This window comes from Phyllopteryx taeniolatus, chromosome 5 (genome assembly GCF_024500385.1).
Source record: "Phyllopteryx taeniolatus isolate TA_2022b chromosome 5, UOR_Ptae_1.2, whole genome shotgun sequence".
In the NCBI taxonomy this organism is placed as follows: domain Eukaryota; kingdom Metazoa; phylum Chordata; class Actinopteri; order Syngnathiformes; family Syngnathidae; genus Phyllopteryx; species Phyllopteryx taeniolatus.
The window spans coordinates 31481360-31503859 of NC_084506.1; the positions used below are offsets into that span (position 1 = coordinate 31481360).

The 22500-nt window shown below is 42.8% G+C and overlaps 1 protein-coding gene across 6 annotated transcripts in view; it reads left to right on the forward strand.

Annotated features, from left to right (window-relative positions):
- The window catches only part of znf423 (zinc finger protein 423), a 139339-nt gene that overhangs the window by 100677 nt on the left and 16162 nt on the right, over nt 1-22500 (forward strand). For 5 of the 6 annotated variants that reach the window (XM_061774899.1, XM_061774902.1, XM_061774900.1 and 2 more), the window contains one exon: nt 19922-20053. In XM_061774899.1, the coding sequence (XP_061630883.1) occupies nt 19922-20053 (132 nt within the window). Of the gene's footprint in view, nt 1-5481; nt 5565-19921; nt 20054-22500 lie in introns of those variants that run through there. The other variant, XM_061774903.1, reaches the window with a different exon arrangement.

Sequence of the window (22500 nt, forward strand, 5' to 3'; positions counted from 1 at the left end):
TAACAGTAAACGTGTAAAACTGATGGTGTGCTATTGACTACTGCCTGTGAGGTGAATCTCTTTACATTAAGACTCAACACAACATACTTTATTGTGTTCATTACGTCATTCTTGTTGACTCATTTTCACTTCAGCCACTGTACCAGCCAAGACAAAGTTGTGTGTACCACTTTGTTCAATTGCAATAAGTTCCATTTCAGTGTAGTGTTCAGTCTTCCATCTGTAGAAAGCGATATCCACTCAGCTGTGTGTCTGTTTATGTGTGTGTGTGTGTGGGGGGGGGGGGGGGGGGGGGGGGGGGGAGATAGATAGACTAAGAGGAGCTCAATAAGAGTTTGATATTTGACAGCTGATTAAGGAGCGACAGTACGGTCTGACAGGATGTCTCCATGGGCAACACGGGAGGTGAGACCACGAGGAAGGGCTGGGCGTTGGGTGGGGGATGGCGAGAAGACAAGTAACGAGAGAGCAGCAGTTGTGTTGGCAGGCTGTAGATTAAGAAGAGGCATATCCTCAGATTGTGTATTGGAGAATGAAAAGTGGGAAAATAGCTAAAGGGTGCAGGGCAAGTGATAGCATGGAAGCTAATGCTGAAAGAGAAGGTGGAGCTACAGAGGAAATGGGAAACAAGGTGGGAGATGAGATAGGAAGGTGGCTTGCATCCTGCTGCTTATCCTTGAACACTCTTAGGAGGTCTCTCCTTCCATCTCCCCCCGTCTGTCTCCTCATCACACGTGCACACACACACACGCACACACATACACAAACATACACACACACACACACACACACACAGTACCCGGCTGGCACACGAGGGTGCTGTTGCAATTAAACCGGCGCAGCATGGAGCCCAGATTGAGGGGGGTCGGGAGGAGAGGGAACAAGCATTCCACGCTGCATGAACACTACCCCTGGTAGAAAGGAGAAGGGAAGGAGAGAAAGGAGAGAGAAAAGAAAGGGCTACAAAAAGTGATGACATGCAATTATGAAGTAGAGAATCAGTAATTGCCCCTTTAAACTACTTCACAAACAAAATCACAATAAACACATTGTGGTTGCAGCGTAGATTATGGTCAAAGAGTCATTAAGATTTCAATTCAATGTTGACAGTCAGGTGTTGTTTTTTTTTTACACATAATAAATAAATGTCAGTTATATCCTCATTTATACACGCCGACCAACCACAAATTCATGGACCACTCGCATAATATGATTCTCAAATATTCTGCCTTTAAAAAGATATGTCGCTGTCAAAGAGGTGTTCAAATAACAGTACGTTCATTTTTGTGATACTGTTCTCCATCATGATGAAAGCTGTGTCTGAGTCAAAAAGAAGCCCAAAATATGAAAAGCAGCTCTCAGTATGATTTAGTTCCACAGCACTGCGAACTATAACCACAATACTGAACATAGTGTTAAATGAATTCACTGATGGTATAGTGCTTTGTTCACTTGACCTCCGTGCTGGCAGCATGGATTCAATTCCCACTCAGTGATGATGTGATTGTCAGTGGGAATGGCTGGCCGTCTCTATGTGTGCCCTGTAATTAATTGGAGAACCAGTCCAGATGTAGTTGGCTATTAACGAAAATTGAAGTCAGCTGTAGGCACTCTGTAATCCTGAATAGGATAAGCAGTAAATGGATGGATGTGTTAAATGAATACTTCTTGGACAGTGTCAAACTAAATTATTACCCATTAATATGATTAACTTTTGTAGAAGCAGAATATTTGACACAACTCTTGTGCTTGACATCATTAGCTTGTGCAAGTGGTCGTAATATTGGGGCTGGTTGGTATGTCCGAAACACACCCCACAAACACAAAACACTACGGGCCCTATTTTTGTGACGGGCGTAAATCCAAAACAGCAAGTGGCTCAACTGTACGTTACGGGCGGGTTCAATTGGTAATTCCGTGGACCGGTGCAGCCCGGCGGATCCGAAAGTGAGTTGGTCTGTTTGTTTACAGTTGACTATATTCACCCCCAGTCAAAGCGGCTTCCCTCAAATGGATGATGATAATCATGCTAAAAATTGTCACCCAATTGTCACTCCACCCACCAGTCGCATCTCCAAGGACACACCCTCGCTGTTTCTCTTGCACAAACTCAGGATAGGCCAGCATTTGTGCCCTGCCGCAAATGCGCCATCTACGAAAATAGAGCCCTTAATCTTGCCATAACATCAAGACAGTATGGGCGTATGTTCCTTAGTGCATTTTTTTGAAAAGGTTGTGAAGTCATGTGGAGAATAGTTCATCTTGCTCAGTTAGTCTGTGACTCCGCGCCACCTCCCTGCCTGCTGTGATTGGTTCTTTAATTAGCTCCTAACAAGAGCATTTCAGGAAGGCGGCATAATGATTGGATGCCTTATCACTGTTAATTAGCTCAATTTAAGTCATTAGGAGGGTCCTCTGCCTTCATTTCCTGGGGCTTCACAGGTTGTGTGTCCTCCGCCTGTTTGCTGTTTGTGGGACTTGGAGGGGGAGCAAGGGCTGACGGGAGACAATCATGTCATTTCCGCATCACTGCGAGGGGGTGTATCTATGAGTAATAGTGAATAAAATATGAACCATGTAGACAGTGTAAACATAAGCATTACACACAGTAGGCTGTTTTTGAATGCTTGGTGATTTGTGTCTTGGTGGGGGGTTTGTTGTGGTGTCCAGGTGGAGTATAGCCTGTTGTGGTTGAAAATACACATCTAGAACAGACACCGCACTTTATACACAGATGTGCACCAGTGTTATTCAACATCCCCATTAAAAAAAATAGGCTTTCACTCATTTTTTTCGGGTGAAAAAGTGTTTGTGTGTTTGGGTGATTGTCTGTGCATGGGTGTGTGTTTGTGTGTCCAGACAACAGCTGTGTCTGCCAGGTGTGTTTGGACAAAAGTTGACAGATGTTATTTTGATGTGGATTGAAGGTTAAGAGTAATAAACGACAAAGGGAGTAGAACAATGAACAAATGACACACACACACACAAACATCTGCAGTGTCTCTGCTATGAAGTCAGCCATGAGACAATGTTTGGTCGAGCATGGTTGGCTGGAGAGGCAATTAGTAAAAGCTACATGGGTATGGCTGGCTAGACAATGGTTCTTCAACTCCAGCTGTTGTGTACTTACAAATGAGCCGATTCCTTTCACGTGCGTAAGTGTGCCTGTATGCATGCCCTCCAGTTAATGCAAACAACTGTTGATTACTCTAAACACCAATATAGTTATACTGTCTGCATAAGGCACACAGATGTTGCACTTGATCTGATTGTACATTCTGGCGATCGTATTTGTTGTTCTGTAATTGCTGTACGGAAGGCAGGTATTTTAATATTTGGAGACAGTCTGACCAATTTGCACACAGACCCTCCGCGAGAGATACTTGGATCAGGAAATATGTGTTTTTTGAAAACTGTCGCCGCGTGGCGCTCACTCACTCCAGGTTCCCACTGCGACTAGCCGCTAGTTAGCATGCCTCGTTTGCATAACTGTGCCGTGCGGCTCGTCGCTTCCAGGGTCTTTTTAAAAAGATGTGTTTGTGATTTAACTGCAGCACACAAGGCAGCTTGCAGGTGTTTTATGTGTCAACAACATGTGTCATATGGCGTCAGAGAAAGAAGGTGAAAATAAAGTATCTGAATTACTCGACAAAAGGTGGGTTAATGTCAGGGGGGTTAATGTTTCTGTGCATACTGAGACAATGAATTCTAATCACAACCGAGTAACATATCTTGTTCTTTAACATTAATAAGATGGTGCTGATGAAAGTATTGATACATGCTTTTTAGTCAGTTATAAGTGAACCAGTTCAGCAGAATCACAATCAGGATGCGTTTGACTTTGGGGGTGATGAACTGCACAGATGCCAGACATCAACCCGATCAAACAGTTTTCAACTGAGCTTGTGAGCCAGGCCCCCCTCACCAAAAAAGTTCAAACACAGTTACTTTCGGATTTCGAGTTAACCATCATTCGTTTGGCTTTAGGAAAAAAAGTAGTAGAAAAAATGCTTAATCTGTTCCAGAGTCACCATTATAAGCCTTTTGTTAGCCCTACAAACATTGTTTTGCGTAACCTGTTGATATGTACATGTTAACCACTCTAAAATGCTAAATCCCCCAAAATCTTGACTGTTGTAAAAGGGTCCTCGGTTTACAACGGAATTCCCTTCCTACATTGGCATCGTAATCTGAATTTGTACTTAAATTGGAATTTGCTGTAGTCTTTCACTAGCCTACACAAATACAGCATTGAAGTCATATAATTACAGTAAATATTATGATATCCATCCATCCATCTTCTGTACCGCTTTAGCGCGGGCATGCTGGAGTCTATCCCAGCCATCTTCGGGCGAGAGGCGGGGTACACCCTGAACTGGTTGCCAGCCAATCGCAGGGCACATATAAACAAACAACCATTCGCACTCACATTCACACCTAAGGGCAATTTAGAATCTTCAATCAACCTAGCATGCATGTGTTTTGGGGATGTGGGAGGAAACCGGAGTGCCCGGATAAAACCCACGCAGGCACGGGGAGAACATGCAAACTCCACAAAGGCGGGGCCGGGATTTGAACCCCGGTCCTCAGAACTGTGAGGCAGATGTGCTAACCAGTCGGTCACCGTGCCACCTTATTATGATATTAATATCATATATGTTATGATGACAGTAAGCCCTGCAGTAACTGAACTTGCCGGCCTGTGCCACGTAACAACATGTTCTTACTGCACTGCACAGACTACTTAATGGATGATGTTTGTCACCACAAAAGAGCATAATTACATGAAATCTGTGTATGACAAACCTCTAGGCCATAAATATGAAACAATCAAACGAAAAAGAGCAAGTAGTGTGCTAACTGAGCGTAGCTAAGAGCCCCCTGCACTCTATGGGTACGTCCGGAAATTCACTCTAAGCGCGTTCTCCACACTCCGGAACATTCGGAAACTCAGAGCGTTGTTGGAGTGTGCCGTTCAGTTATTCAGAGCGCCACACTCTGGGAGTGCCGGAGCGCCACTATGACTGAGGAGAGAGAGCAGTCGGAGCGTCGGGCAGAACAAGATGTTTACAGGCAAAATTGACACGTTCAATATGAGGGACGCACTGCCAATCCCTCGTTTGTAAATTCATAGAATCTCAGAGCGCAGTGAGCGCATCAGATTGAATTCCCGAGCCTCCCCTACGATGCCAAGTAAAAGTGGCAGCTGGTCTGTCTGCAGCTAGCGGCTAATATTAGCATTTGACCACTGCTCGGCCATCCACATCGGTGGTCGACTCGCTCTCGGGCTGGCTCGGTACTCAAATACTGTATACAATATGCCGTTACACTCCTTTAGGACAGACTGGAGGCTTCTTATTGATGCTCAAATCTCAACTTTTGGAGCATTAGATTTTTGAGGTACTATTGTACTCAATTGCTTTTGCAACTCCTAGTATCCATTCATTTTCTATACCGCTTATCCTGTTCACTGTCACCCAGCTGACTCAGACGGCGCCCCAGACCGGTCGGCAGTCAATCGCAGGGCTCACAATTCACACTGTCTCTGAGTGGGAATTGAACCCACGCCACCTGCACAGAAGTCAGGCAAGTCAACCGTGACTCGTAGTACTGTAATAATTATTTTGTTTTCAATTCCTTTGGGTGTTATGGCTGGATACCCTCCAATCCTTCAGTCCACAAACCTATGACAGCCTGATCACTGGGATCACACGTTAACAGTTTAGTACATAATCCATGTACACAGCTTTTTGTAGCAGGAAGACAAAGAGTGGCTGCCGAGGAAGACAGCAGAGACAATGCAACAATGCCCTCTAACCACCACACTGACGTCTCTTTGTTGGAGGTGTGGGTATGCTTAACCGTGCTCGTGTGCGAGCATGTATTAATATTGATTTAGCATTCTGTCAGGGGGTCTTTGAACCTCACTTTCTCTACTCAGCCCCTCGGGACATGTTGTAGACACACATATACACACGAACACACACGCGCGCACACACACACACACACACATTGAAAGGCGTCAAATACAATTAATGATAAAACCTGAAGCCCTGACAAAGAGACACCGTGGCAGTGTAGGAAATGTGCGAGACTTTGTGAATATAAATCCGTTGGTGTGTTCTTGCATCTCTGGGTGTTTGTGAGTCCCAGAGACCGAGGCAATGAGAGAGAAAGGGGCTAAACTGTGATTCCCAGTAGTGGCTTTGCTCTTCATGTGAACTCTCTTAAGTAGGCTGGAGAACTGTTTGACTGAGCACTCGTTCGTCTATGCGTGTGCATTTGTGTGTATGTGTGTGTCAAGCTAAATGTTTAATCCTCTATCAGCTACTTTATTCTTTTTTAGCATAGGATATATTTTTGGAGTTTGATGCCAAAATGTGCGTGCGATGCGTTGGGTTTTATGAGGCTGGTGTAGTAGTCTAAAAAGATGTGGTTCGTTCGAATACAATTTTCCATGTTGTTTTTTTTTTTTGCCTTGTTCAACAATATGCTGAATAAAATGTGTGTTCACATTATTAGCTCCAGGAGCATCTAGCAGAAAACCACAGTGTGGGTGGATTGAATGCCATGTTTATGCTGAATTTCGAAACAAAATTCGAAACCTTTAGCTATACTAGAATTCAGGGAAACGATAAAAATCTGACAGCGCACCCCCATTGGCCATTTCATTAGGTAGACTGCATAATCTAATATGAATTTTGCCTTTAAAAAAAAATACTAAATGCACAGTTTTGAGTGACACTCAGAAAAGTATTTATTCTACAATTTTTCAGATTTTGGTTTGAATCATTCTTAGTCAATAATTGACATCTTTCTTGTAGCAAATAAGGTAACTAAAAGACCGTTTAGTATGATACGATAAATAACTTTCAGACCATATCATTTCAGACTAAACATTATTGTATGATATCCCACGATGAAAGATGAGATGTATTGTACAGTTGTTCCTCTGATGCACCACCGTGATTTGGATTAAATGATCCCTCTGTTGATAAAGCTGTAATTTACCATTTCTTTCATGTAATTTACCAGCTGTCATCCACTTGCATATTGGAATGCATGAGACATTCCGGAAGATGTCTAGCGGGATTGTTGTTGTGTATGACCACGCATTTGTAGTTATCTTCATAAGGACAGACTTGACCTCATGTCAACTATTGTGTAGGCATATCTTTTACTTTCTAATTAACAAATCTGGCCTTAATGCTTTAATAGACCAAAATGTTGTCATTTTATGTTCTCAAATGCAACTGTTTACCTGACTGTTCTTCATCGCTCTGCTCTTGTGTGTCGATTGCTCTGCGGGGCTGCCTTTCCATCTATCTTTGGGGATTCTCTTTACAAGTTGCACTCGCACGCACGCACACACAAATCTCCAGGCACATGTATATTTGATTCCTGCCTCAGAATAATTAATAGCTGTGTGTTGATTTATTTATTTGTTTGTATTTGAAGCAGACAAAGGAAAAGTGTGTGTTTTTGTGTGCTGGTGGGTGAGTGCAAGAAAAAGCAAGTAGTATATTATTGAAATGGAGTGCACTGGCAATTTAAATAGTTTGGCCAGGTTTCCACTCTTGGAAATGGTAGCAAAATGATTCCTTTGTGTTTGGGTAATAACTCCAGCATGCTCAGGTGTGCAAATGTGTACACATATTTGGACATTAACCAATCTGATTAGAGACAATTATTTTCAGTTTGTATTTCTACACATATAAGACAATTTCCGCCTCATGTTTTATTCTGTTTTGTTTTGTTTTGTGCAATAATGCAGCCCTAATTAAACAATATTGTATTCTCTATTGCCAGGAGGTTTTATGCAAATTAACCATACATCATTATGCATTGAAGTAAATGTTAATTTTGGTTGCATTGCCATGGCCTCACACACAGTCATTTCTACTTGGACATGTTCAGTTTCGTAGCACTCAAACAAAGCTGTAGTTTGGCTGGATGTGACCCCCGTGGGACACACGATTTAGTGTAACAAGGCTGCGATATACTGTAGGAGGGGAAAAATGGACTTCTGTGTCTGGTGGACAAAACCGAATTTCCTTTTTTTTCAATTTTGTGTTTTAGTTCTTTTGGTGTAAAGTGTGGCCGGTCATATCTACAAGATAAACTTACCAAAAAGCTCTAGTTTTGTCTCATCTGATGCCAAGATTTGGTGATATATAAAAGAATGAGACCAAGAGAAAGCCTTTTTTTCCCCACCGTTAAGGTGACCTACAATATAGCCTGTACAACAAAAAGATTTTCGAAAGCGGAACTAAAAATAGCATGGTGGCCGACTGCTTGGCACATCTCCCTCACAGTTCTGAGGACCCGGGTTCAAATCCGACCTCGCCTGTGTGGAGTTTGCATATTCCTGCGTGGGTTTTCTCCAGGTACTCCAGTTTCCTGACATATTCCAAAAACATGCATGGTACGTTAATTGAAGACTCTAAATTGTGTGTGAATGTGATTGGGGGTGGTTGTTTGTTTACATGTGCCCTGCGATTGGCTTGCGACCAGTTCAGGGTGTACCCCGCCTCTCGCCCAAGGATAGCTGGTACGGGCCCGTGACCCTGGTGAGGTGAGTGGAACATGCGAGTGGACTATATAGTGAGCTCATTCATAAAAGCTTTTGGATACTACGTGGCACTCTGTTAATGATGTCACAGCTGTTGCACAATAACAAAGAAGGCTGTTGCAGTGGGTAACAAAAAAATCAATAAATCAAAGATTGCTGCATTATTAAAATGTATTGTTACTGTACTTTTTCGAAGTTACTTACATTTACAGTATATGGAAAATTCACTCCCTCCGTCTACGATGCATCGCGTCCCGCCATTCTTCTACTTCTTCTTCTCTGAGGACGCAATGCATTATGGTATATCACGACTCGGTGAGTGACCCACTACGTTTTGCTGTGCTTCGTGGGAAGTTTTGAGTGCACTATATAGGGCACTGAATTTGATTATAATAAGCATTCGGACACCACTACAAAATGGTGTAACCACTATATAGTGCACTATATAGTGGTTAGCGAGTGATTTCGGACACATGATCGGGTTTACAAGTGCAAAGGGCCTGTTTTACCAAGATCCCAAACAGCAGGCGCTTTGTTGTGCAATGTTTTACTTAGGTCCTAAATTGTGTCGTCACTCGCTCGAACAGATTGTGCAGGTTTAACAGGTGTAAAGGTTTTTGTTATTTTTCTGAGGTATTTTAGCTGATGGTTTTCACCATTGATCATTTGCGAGAGCACCGCAAGTTCAATGATAACTCAACTGTATTTATCGAGCACTTAAAAAAAACACAGTGGCTGAAACATCCTGATTGGATAAAATCTCTAAGTTAATGAATGGTGTTATTTTGTGGCTCTTCGAAGCTCTCGAGGGAGTCATATTTGCAACCAGCAGGCATCACATACAACACGCACATACAGTATGTGCTGTGGGAGTTCTCCAGCCGTGTTGCAGGTATCTGGCAAGCTTTTCCACACGTGACCGAGTCATTGATTTACTATCTTCATTAGCATGCCATCACTCTGGTGTGCGTGGGTGTGGATGTGTGGGCGATACATTTGTGCTTTAGGGGGACCGGAGTCGGCTTGTTCTGTCTTTCGTGTTGGTCTTTCCCAAAAGTTTCGAATCAGTTCGAATCAAATCATTCTGGCGTCGGCCTCCTTCACAATGTCTTTCCTAGTCTACTAGTATCAAATAAAAGTGTTGTAAAAAGCTTGGTGTAAAACCCTGCTTGTTTTGTTTGTAGAGCCACAGCGAGGTGCATCTTGGCATGCCCTGGCCTGGCATTGCTAGTGAGGGTAGGGGGAGGGGGGAGTTCATGGACACAGGCTTGGTGGGGGATGTGTAGGGCGAGGACATGGCGGACAGGCTGGAAGCAAGGTCACTCCTAGTGTGTGTGTGTGTGTGTGTGTGTGTGTTTTTTTTTTTTAATGGTCCACATGTATTTCCACGTGACCCACATGATAACACAGGATACCGTCTCTTTTCTCTCTCTATTTATTTGTAATTGCTCTTTATGAGTAATTAAGGATAACTTGTCCCACTTCATTTAAGAACATACACTTGTTTTGCAGTCTCATCAGGAGAGATTGGACGTACTGTTAGTTTCACTGGAATTGTTTGAATTGAGACTAAATTAGCTGTCAAATTTGAGCAAAACACTTGTGGCCTATCTGTTATCTCCTGTCTAGCTCACATACGACACCTTTCTCCATCTCTCTGGGTCCAGATGGGCAGCTTGCAGGTTAACTGGAACAGCTGGAGCTGCATTATTAGCATCCTGCTGTGCGCTCTTATTGGCTCGACTCCTCTCCTCCTTCCTGCTCTTTTAGGACTTGCGCTTTTAGATCATGCAAATGTACCGGGTCAGCAAAGGCATTATTGTGGATTGTTGGAATGGACAAATGGAATAAAGAGGGAATGATCAAAATAAACACGCGCTGCTTAACAAACACAATGAGTGTGTCAACCGAAAATGTGTGCGCATGTCGTTGGTGGGCGCCTATCTTGATAGTTGTTTTCGTGGTATTTCAAAGATGCTGCAAGGATAAACCAGCTAGCTCCCTCCGACTTCCCCTTGAGAACACAGATTAAAGAATCACACAAACATACACCGGCAAAAATAAATATATCCGATACACACACACGGGCGCGCGCACACTCGCTGCAGGATAGGATTATATAAATGTAGGTAAACACCGTCGCTCGCATTGCTCATATACATCCAAAGGAATGAGTAATGAATCGCCTATCACATCATCACATCTCCCTGGTTAGCCTTCTGTCCATCACTCTTATCCTCTTACACGCTTTACATCCATATTATCTGAGCAGATACAAGAAAATTGAACATTTTCTCAAAACAGATTGATAGACAGTCAAATGTGACTCTTTAGCTATCACCTTGACAACTACGTAGATCAGAGCCTTGATTATGGTTGCCATGGTGATTAACGCTGGATGCAGACATGCATGCTATGATGCTATCCTTGATGGGTGGGCGATGAGTGCATCTGCTAATCTGTCATAACCGTTTCAATATAGTCAGTGTTCAAGTATTTCTCAGAAATTACCCCTTGGGCAAGTTCACACTTCATGTGTATTTGGCAAAAAGCGTTTTCAGACAGATCATTTTTATTGCATGCCAACAGTTGTCTCGAAAAGTGCTTCAGAAAATCAAACTACCTTTGATTCTTTAGCAAGCATTTATGGAAATCTGCATGCTGGACGAGTGGTTAGGACGCCTGCCTCACAATTCTGAGGTTGGGGGTTTCGAACCGGGCTCCAGCCTTCCTGTCTGCAGTTTCCGTGTTCTCCCTGTGCTTTTGTTGGTTTCCCGCGGGTATGCCAACTTCTTCCCACATTCCAAAAACATACTTCTTCCGTTAACTGAACACTTTAAATTGTCCTTAGGTGTGAATGTAAGCGTGAGTGTTTGTCTATATTTGCCCTGCGATCGGCTCGCAACCGTTCCGTGACCCTGGTGAGGATAAGCAATATAGAAAATTGATGGATGAAATGGAAGTCCCCAACTTTGACAGACAAATGAACATACACAACATGCGTAATGGGGGATCAAGTGCTCATCCATAAAAGAGGTGGTGGTAAAATCTATTAGAAGAAAGACTGGTCATTATGTTCAAAATGCTATGATAGGTGCCAGGCGTTTCTCTTCTTTGCGTGTGCGTGGATGTGTGTGTTTATGGTTTATTCACACTGATTAAGCTTAATCCCTCCAGGCTACTTTCAAGCTTTCAATTAACATTCTAAACAGAAATATACTCTGCATTCATTACCCTCATCCCTCCTAACAAGCTAAAAAGAGTGTGTGTGTGCGTGCGTGTGTGCGTGTGCATGCGTGCATGTGTGTGTGCGCGCGCGCTCTTGTGCATTAGGCTTTCTGTGTGTTTATTGGCGGAAGCGGTAATTCCCTATTTTACCGTGAAAATCCTGAGCGATAATTCAAGGCTGGAGCAATGATGTGTGCCGCTCTCCTTGTTGAATGTTAATTAAAGTCTCATTATGATTGGATGATACAAGACATTCATATTAGCTGGTTGTTGTTGCGGTCAAGTGTTCTCCACAATTAATCGTGAATATGTCCTGTAATTGTGTTGTGAAGCCGTTTTATTTTTCAGCGTGTCAACTACAATACAAATCCAGCAGAGGAGAATTAAGCAGTTTACATGAGTTGAAATTTACAGGACCTGTTTAACGTTATGTGATATTCAACGACCTGTTATTTACAACTATGTTGACACTTTCTTTGGTTGTAGATATGTTCTAACATCTGCACAAGTCTTCTAAAAACAGCCTTCGGTCCGTTTAAAAAAAATAAATAAAAAAATAAATATATATATATATATTATTTCAGCTAAAGCCAGTCAGTGATTACAGCCACAGTATGTGCAAAAATGGCCGGAATATTTCAACTTTGCGCAAGCAGTGATGCATTTCAATTAAATGGAGAGACACCACAAATTAGTGGGACAGCAAAGTCTTTATATTGAACCATGGAAAATACATACAGAAACGTATAAAAGTATTACACTGTACTCGTGTGAGTTGTATGGCTGTTCACAGGGCCAGTGTGTGTGTGTGTGTGTGTGTGTGTGTGTGTGAGCACACGCGTGTGCTTGTGTGTGATATTTGTAATTGGGACGTCTGGCTTTTGCAGAGCACTTCTACTTTTATGTAATCTGAGAGGGAAAACCCATCCTTAACCTACACACACATGCACGCACACAAACACAAATCTCCTTCCAAGACACACATGCACTTGTGCACTACACGACTCTGCTCAATGTGTGCTTGCTTTCATTATACACAAACACTAACTGGTCATCACCATATGCTAGTCTTGCTTGCCAATAGTGTGTAATGTTTTGCTGTGTGTACTGTATGTGGCTGATTTTTTTCATTTTTATTGATGTATTTATTTATTTGAATCAGACATAGTCATACACCATAAACCTGGTTGATTATGCTAATACTATTAGAAACCTTCAAGTCTCTCATAGGAGCTGCCAATCAAGACGAAGAATGGAGCTGGTCTAGTCCTGGTTGTCCAATAGTTTTATACGTTAACCAGAAAGGACAGTGTGTTGTGTATATGTTTATTTTATATGTGGTCCCTTAAAATAGAAGTTTAATTTGTATGAAATTTGTATAAAATGCCCTTAATCCGTTTAAGCCTCCATAAAAAATACCAACATAATTTGGTGAGAAAAATAGCACTCTAATATTGTACTTTATGAAAACATACATAAATGACATAATTAAATATAATGTAAAGAACGAAGCAGTTTTTGCCACGTTTTGCTTCAATTCAATGGACATTGTGCTGCTCCTTCTGGTGTGCCCACCTTGGCCACATGGGGGCAGTATAATACCGACATACATATTCAGCGTTTCACATTGTTTGTTAGTATTATATATAGTATATGATGAACAGACTTATCTAAAACAAAGCTATGTGGTAATTTTAAATACACAATGTATAATTCTCTTTGGTGTACGTTTACTTTGACCATGAAGTTCAACTTGGAGTTGCAACACCCAGCTTAAAGCCCCTTTTTTTGAAGAACCGTTCACTATCTGCCAAAGTGCTGCTTGTTTTGAAGTGAGATTAGTTGAGTTCACTGCCACCTGCTCTGCGCTCTTATCGCAAATAGATAATAATAATAATAATAAAAAGCAAAGGATGGCCCAAATGACTCAAGAAAAAAAAAAACTTGTAAGTTGGGCCGCTCGTATCTCAAGGCACCACTGCATTGATTATCTCTGTACCGACCTCTCTCAATACACAGATTGTTGGCAAAATTATATTCTTCAAGTAGCATTGTCGTGTTGTGTCGTGTTGTGTTGCAGTGAATTGAAGCAAAAAATGTGGCAAAACCTGCTTAATTCTCTACATTCTATTGCATTGCAAAGTACAATATTAGAGTGCTATTGTTCAAATAGAAAAATTGTTGGTATAATCTTTGTGTGTACAGCTCGTAACGTTTCCACTTTGACTATAGCTTGCTAACCTTCTTGCATGCAGAACACAAATCCCCACAGCTTAGAGCTGCACAATATGTTTTAACTGGAAAGCATCTTAGGAAACATCTAGTACCAGCTTCACTTACAGGATACTACCACAGCTTCAATACTACTGCCAGCTGTTTTTATTGACCTCGTAGACATTTGAACAGCAGCAGCATACAAAATGCATTGTTGAGTTGTCAGCTGTCTTGGTTTCTGTTTTGTCTTTCTATGGCTGTAGCATGTCCAAGAGGGATGCCAAAACAATCACACTAGCAGAAGTTAGCAGAATATAATAATACTTTTGCTTTAAAGTACTGTACAAGTACAACTCTCTGTGTTGGAGCTGGAGTTGCAGGTTGTTGGAGTTTTTTCTTTTTTTTCTTCTTCTTCTTAACGTTGGGAGATGGCTATAAATTAACCTATAGCAATGTCAGACTCCTTTCAAGGGTTCAACAATCTCTCATTGTCATTTCAGTATAAAGTAAAAAAATAAATAAAAAAATCCACACAGAGATAAGGTGTATTCAGATGGTGAAAATATTGACATTTACTTCACAGAGTGATTGATAGAATTAGAGGTGGGACAGAAAATGAGAACGTGTGTGTGGGTGTAAGATACCTGAGGGACCGCCACACTGCAGCATTCTTTCTGTGTGCGTGTGTGTTTGTGTGCGTGTGTGTGGGAGCAAGAGAGACAGTGAGGGTGAGTAAGGTGGGGGTACACTTGGGACCCCTCCAGCACTGCAGCAGGTTTTGTGTGTGTGTATTGTCCAGCCCCCACACTACCAATGGGTCAATCTCAGCCCCCTGAACCCTCCAACCCCCTCAACTCGGTTGCTAAGGAAACACACCTTGAGCAAATCCCCTATCTCCATATTCCTCCACCCACCATCCACTGCTCTCCTCCTTTTTGCACTTTATCTCCTGCAATCGGTTGCCCCCCTCTGCCCATCTCGTCTTCCATCCATCCCGCTGAGCCTTTTGGCTGCCGTCCCCCGTACTGTCCTCGCCATCTATCGCCTGGCATCCTTGACGGCCTCTGCACTGTGAGACACACACTCGCGCACTCGTATCCTTTCCCCAGATGCACACAGCTTCATATAGTTTTGGGAAGGAGGGGCTTGACAAGTGCAAGGTGTGGCAGTAATTGGGGGTTGGTACCCCAGGGACCCCCTGCAGCCAGTGCGGCAATAGCAATAGAGGGAAAATCAGTGTGGGGTTTTAGGGTTAGTGGGTCCCTGAACACTCTGAGGAGCTTCACAGTCAATGGTAAGACAAGGTGTGTGTGTGTGTGTGTGTGTGTGTGTGCGTGTGCGTGTGTCTGTGTGTGTGCATGAATATGGTATGTAATAGGGGTAGGGAGCCACCTAGGGGACCAAGGAGCTCATTTATGCTCTGCTGCATGTTTCACTATGTGTGTGTGTGTGGTGATGACCTCTTGTCCCTCTGCTTTGGTCAATTATCAGAGAGAGTGGAGGGTAAGAAGAGAGACTCAAAAGCTAAAGCAGGGTACACAGATACCAACATTCAGGCCAAATTTGAGCATTCTCCCTGCCTTAGTGGAGGAAGACCAGGCTGACAATTCATCTAGATTTATGCAAAGGAACCATCACAGCCTATAACAAGGTTATACAGATGGCGAGAAAAAAAATATTTCTCCAAAATCGTTACAGAGGATTCAACTATCGATCAGCTGCTGAATACTGCCCTAAACCCCCACAGTTCTCTACATCTAAATGTGAGGAACTCGCTTTGTTCTTCAATAAGAAAATATCTAGGCGTGCACATATCTGGTGCGCATGTGCACTGAAAATGTTAAAAGCGCTCTCGAAGCGATAGTATCAGTGCACATTTGTTTTTTGGGGGGGGTGAAGTGGTCGACGGGGCTCGAGTCGTGTTGTCATTCACGAACAACTTAAACGAGCAAATCTTTTGAGTGAAGTTACAGAATGGAATCAGTTCATGAACTGATTCATTCTTTTCTCAGTTTAGTTGAGCTCAACTGCGACCCTGTGGTGCACAAGAAAGTTGCCCGAAAACGGCGACGGTGGCTGAGTGCGTGCATCGATTACTGACAAGGCGGCGGACTCCGTGGGACGTGGGCATTTCTTTCTTGCTGCACAGCAGCTTCGACGGTCCGTCCTTTCTCATCATATGTGGGGTCTCACACATATTAAAAATAGGTTAATATGTTAAAAATGGTCATGTCTGTACTTGGGCTAGGGTTCATGCTGGCACACGTTTTGCGGACCGGCAACCATTTGTCAATGGGTGGTCCTGGCCGGGGGGGGCAACTGTGTCCCAAGGTGTCCCGATCGGACACTAATCATCGACGTGGTGGGGTTGCACTGTCTCCCAGTTCCCTGTTTTTTGGGGGTGAGGTGGAGCGCGCCCGGTACCAAAGGCACAGGAATGCCATGATGGCCACACACACACACACAATTGCCCGCAAACACAAACAGATCCACAAATGCACACAGGCACGCACACACACACACACACACAATAGGAGTTTCAATGATAATGGGCATCCAGTCAGTTAGGTAGTCAGTAGCACCTTGGCAGTATAAATACATGCACATGACATTCCAAACTCAAAAAAGACAGTGTGGTACTGTCTGACGACTTGTAATCTTTACTAGCTAAAAACATGAACAGCGACCTCCGGTTAAATGCAGCCAAAATGAGGCCTGGTAATTGTAACAATGTGCTGGTATTGTGTGGTAGAAGTTAAGAAATTTGCTATACAGTCTGTCCTGGTTTAAGCAAGGTAGGCATACAAACGTCACTCACTGGAAGGTATGCTGTGCATGTCTCGCGTTCGCCGCTCAGAATACCGCCAAGGACAGGTGGGAGGGATGGGGTGGCTTCAACCATTTTTGAGATGGTGCTAGATGTGTTTTTTTGGTTTGTTTTGTTAATATGGTATAGTTTGTATGGTGCTGACATTTTCTAGCTTGGTAAAAAAGGATAGTAAAGAATAATCATAATAATAATAATAATAATCAAAGATCTCTCAAATTTTATTCAATTCAGGGGTGCTGAAGCACCCCTAAGAATGGGCCAGACACGCCACTGGTGTCTTGGAATCTTCAAGACGATGTAAAAATGTCAGGTCAGTCATTTTACTCCCAATGAAGAAATACAGCAACAAAAAAACAAAAAAAGGTATTTCTATTGCCCTGCTTGTCATTAGCTTTGTCATAGCAACCGATCAAGCGCAGTGGGTATTATTATGGGAATCGTCAGCACAGCAAAAGTTAGGCCTCAGAGTAATCAGGCTGCTCCAGGTACTGTACACATTAAGTTCTCTAAATGTTTTTTTTTTTTTTAATGTGTGGAAAAAGACAAAAAACTCCCTCAAAACATCTTGTTTTAGATCTTCCTACAATTCAATGTCTGTTGTTCACTTCCAAATTTGGAGTATTAACCTTCACCCTGGCTGTCTCTTCTTCGTCTCTCTTTCATCCCTCTCTCCCTTGTGTTCTCTGTCCCAGCATGGGCCTCCCATGGTTGTGTGCATGTGTGCAAGCGTGCGCGCGCATGTGTGCGTCTAATGCACGCTGTGAGACAAAGTGTAACGGCAGGATGCTCTGTGACTTTGTCATCTCACTATGGGTCACATACACAAACGCTTGTGCATGGACTTGGTCTCAGAGGGTGACAAGCATACCAAGTGTGCGGTCCACACACATTCTGATCAAAACAATGTATTTGTCACAAAAAGAGAACTCTTTCATCACACACACACACAACTGCACAGTGGTTGGAGGCCCGTGCCCGTGCCCGTGCCCTTGTTCTGGTCCGCCCAATTACATGACCGTAAATCACTGTTTTCCTTTCAATTCTGTCTCTTTCTCTTTGTCTTTTTCTCTTACTACACTTGTTTTTACTATGTATAGCCATTTAATTCAGCCACCCTGTAAAATACCTTACCATATTCACTCAGATAACTGTACAATAAGATCAACTTCAGATTTTCTAGTATGAAACTTGAATTTGATTTTTAAATGCAGCGCTATCAACTCCTCCTACCAGTATCCACCCTCTTTCAATGTTTGTTGCCCACCACGTGACTGCCCCCCCCCCCGCCACTTCAATCTCCTAGTCACTGATAATGAACTTCTATCAGTCTCGCTAGGCCCGGGACACTCTGGCGCCACCACACAACCCAGCGGCCTTTGAGGCTTGTGTGTGCGTGTGACAGGACGGGGGGTGTTCGGGGAGGCCGACCGTAGAGCGTACCTTCCTCATAAGCATGTGTGGCACCCAACACACACGCACACACACACACGCGTACACAAACCTAACCCAGCTATTGAAGCAGGATTAGGGCACCCTTGTCGGCCTTTGAGGCAAGAGGAGATGGGAATCTTTGTGTGTGTTTGTGTGTGTGTGTGTGTGTGTGTGTTTGTGTGTGCGTGCGTGCGTGTGTGTGCGTGAGTGTATACTTGCCAGTATGGGTGTCATGGATGTATGACTAAAGATGTTATTAACCTCACAAATTCAAAGTAGCCTACAGCTTGTTGTGCTGACTGGTGAATGTGTGTGTACACAAACAGCATGTTTTATTTGTGTCACATTACATCACAGGACATTTTCTTGCATGGCCGTGAGTTATTAAACAAGACTTTATCAGTAGAAATATGTGCATTGTCATGCAGAATATTGGTGGAAACACGTTATAATGTGCATGGTGGGATTGTCGTGTTCCAGCTTTCCTCTTGATTTCATATTTAATCCTTTATTACTAATCACATAGGAGTGCTCACTGCTTAGAGATGGCCAGTATTGAGGGGCAGTGACACTGAGACACATCATTAACTTTTTCTATGGTGCTCCTAGCAGAATTCTTTAAGCAGGAAACAAAAACATGTGCAGATGCAGACAACAGATGGACTCATGGCCTAGTAAAAATGAGCAGCGAAAAAAAAACCAAAAAAAACTTTAATACATTTAGTACATCAAGGCATGCAGTGCACTTGCGATGTATAATATGGAAAAACTGTGACACACCAAATCGTGCAGATGTACACTAATATAACCTCATGTAAAAACTTGAATGTGGTACTATTATATCATTGAATTATGGAGTTTATGTCCAAAATTTGAATGGTGCAAATAAATGTGCTTTGGGCCATCCAAATTAATCAGCAACACAGGAACAGAGATGAGAATAAATGGAGTGAGCGACGGGCTAAGTGGGGGACACAGTGGACAGGGGGTGGTAGGATAACGAGGACCGAGAGAGGGATGGGTGGCTCCAGGATGACGATATATCACTCACAGCCCCAGTGGGGAGGACAGGCAATTACCAGTTGGGCCATACATAGCACTGGGACTGTTGGGTGTTAAGTGTACAATAGGGGATGGAAAATAAAAGTAGAACATGTGGCCGAGATGAGACGAGAATATGTGTGACTGACGTATCCCAAAACGTCCAAAATGAACGTGGTGGTAAGGCTTAACAAAGGAGATTTGTTTTATGTCTGTTACATCCCGCAAGTTCTCTAAAAGCAGTAATTGACACGAAGACAATGATGGAACATGCTGAGGGACTTTCATGAAACAAACATGGAACCAACATCTAAATGAATTTGGAAATAGTTAGTGTGCTGGTCAATCATGGTAAACTTTTAACCCACCCATGGTCCTCCCCAGGAAGTTTTCAAGTGTGCAAAGTTATCTGTTTCTATCCTGCTCTATATACTTCTGTCACTACCTGACGGTGTTGGTCTACCTGGTGTATCTGCACCAAACATCTGTCGTGAATGCTGTATTATTAAGTGTAAAATATGTTCCTGTTTTTTTGGGGTTTTTTTTTTTTATCATATTGCTCGATCCAGCCTTCATGTGCATATGTATCTGTGTTCTATTTGCAGAGGAGGGCATCAATCACGAGTGCAAGCTGTGTAACCAGATGTTTGATTCACCTGCCAAGCTGCTCTGCCACCTGATAGAACACAGTTTCGAAGGCATGGGAGGTACCTTCAAGTGTCCCGTCTGCTTCACAGGTGAGAGAAAAACAGCGCACGCTCACCTTCAAGGACAGTCCGCAGGGAACTGTTGAGGCTGAGTGCTTGATTACCCTTTCAGGCCCTTAGCCAACAACAAGTACAGTTTGGTTCTATAGTTTCATACAGTTTGTTCACCCTTGCATTGTGATGTGATACCTAAATGGTACAGCGAGATGGGGGATGGGCAAATATTCAAACATTTGCGCTTAAGGGACAAGGGAGTTTTTTTAAATGGACAGACAGGCAGCTGTATTGTTGCAGGTCATCTTTAAAATAAATCAATAAAATGTCGATGTACAATATGCAAAATAGGTGATTTTAACAATGAAATAATACATTCATATGTATTAAATGAAATTACATGAATTCTAATTATTTAATGAAATAAAATAATTTTAAAATGTACATATAAAATGATTTATTTTGTATTAGTGTTTTTTTTTCCATTTTATTACTCACAGCAAATGAATGAACCAAACTTTTTGTTGAGTTAGGTCTGACAGCTGTTTTTAACAAATGTGTGGGTGCGGAATCCAAAACTGATCTCGGTTTTTCTCTACCACATCAAGTTTTTGAACTATATATCCTCATTTTCTTAAAAAAAATATGAAAAACACTGTACATAACAGCTGTGTGCTTGCTTTATAAAACTTTTCAAATATTGACATACAGTGAAATATGAAAGAAACTGGCATGACTGCAATGTTTATTTAACACTATTATGTTTGACAAAGGATATGGCACAAATCCTCTTAATTCCTACTATGCTAGCTTTCTGTCTGCAGATATTGATAGTACTGACCTATTTGGGGCTGCACACACCTCACACCACACAATCTCAATTGTGACTGCACAAACAAGTTGCCAGGTAGCTGTAGATGAGTCCAATCGTAATCAGTCTTACTACAGCTAATCAGTGGAATTTTGCTTATCTGCAGGGTAAACTGTGGAGAAAAAAAAAACGACTGCAATTCTGGTATCAGCATGCCAATTTTAGTTTAAATCCGCATACAAATCTTCTTTTCCTTCCGTTACGGGTCACCACAGCGTGTCATCCTTTTCCATGAGAGCCTATCACCTGCATCCTCCTCTCGAACACCAACTGCCCTCATGTCTTCCCTCACGACATCCATCAACCTTCTCTTTGGTCTTCCGCTCGCTCTCTTGCCTGGCAGCTCCATCCTCATCACCCTTCTACCAATATACTCACTATCTCTCCTCGCACCGGTCAACACATTTCCCATCTCTATCCTTAATCACCCTAACCTGGTGCACATCCTTCCCAAGTCTATCCCTCGGCCTGGCCAACCTGTATAGATCCTTTTCTCCTTCTTTAGTGTCCAACCTGTTGTACGTCATCATATGCCTCCTGTTTGCCCCTTCTACCTTTGCCCTACGTCGCATCTGAATATATTCCTTTCGCCTCTCCTTGGTCCTCTCAGTGTCCCACTTCTTCTTAGCTAACCTCTTTCCTTGTATGATTTCATGTACCTTGAGGTTCCCCCGCCAAGTCGTCTCCTCTCCTTTCTCCTGCAACTTGTTTGCCTTTCACCTCCAAAGTAACACAAGCTCACTCTCCCACCGGCCCCTGGTTGCACTCCCCGCAAGCCCCATCTCACTTATTCAACCACATTCTGACACCTTCACGACCTCGCAGAAAGTCAGAATTTATAGAACTCTTAACACCAATTCATCCACTGCAGTGTCGCTGTTCGCTACAGTACTTTGATTTAAAAATAACACAAGAGGAGGGAATGCTTTGCAATAATATGTTGTTGTGACCCTGCAGTTATGTGACATGGATTGTTGTTAGATTTCTATAAGTTCCGACCTCCCGTCAGGCTGCGAGGGTGTCTCAGTGTGATTTGTGATTGGACGAGCCATCCGGCAGGTGAGGTGAGATGAAGGAGAAAGAGGAGCATAACGTCGTGTTTCTGTGAAGGTTGACGCTTGAATGAAACACTAGTTGGACGTTTTTGACAGTAACCATTTATTTTCACAATAAAGAGGTTGTTGATTGACCATCAACATGACATCAAAGAATGTTGCCAGAAGAGTGTGTGGCTAACTAAGACCATTGACATGGATAGAGACAAGTGGAAGAAATTGGTGGACGTCTCTATTGACACTCACGGGCATTCAGTCAAGTGACCGACCACTGCTCGTCCTCATTAGATCATATAAGCTGATGCTAAAGTCTATGCTCTTTTTCTCTCTATTACAGGACGGCATTTGGTGAATTTGTTTATTGACAGCTGATGTGAGGATTTAGGCTGCCTCTTTAGAGTGGCATGCATAGCACTTGTGCTTCACTTGTGCTATGATTTGAGGATAGATTTGCATATTTTTTAAGTGACCAAGCTACTTTACACTTCCTTTTTGTGAAATTATTTTCACACGCTTGAGGCACCGCCGCTTGCTTTCTGCAAAGCGTTCGTTTTTTT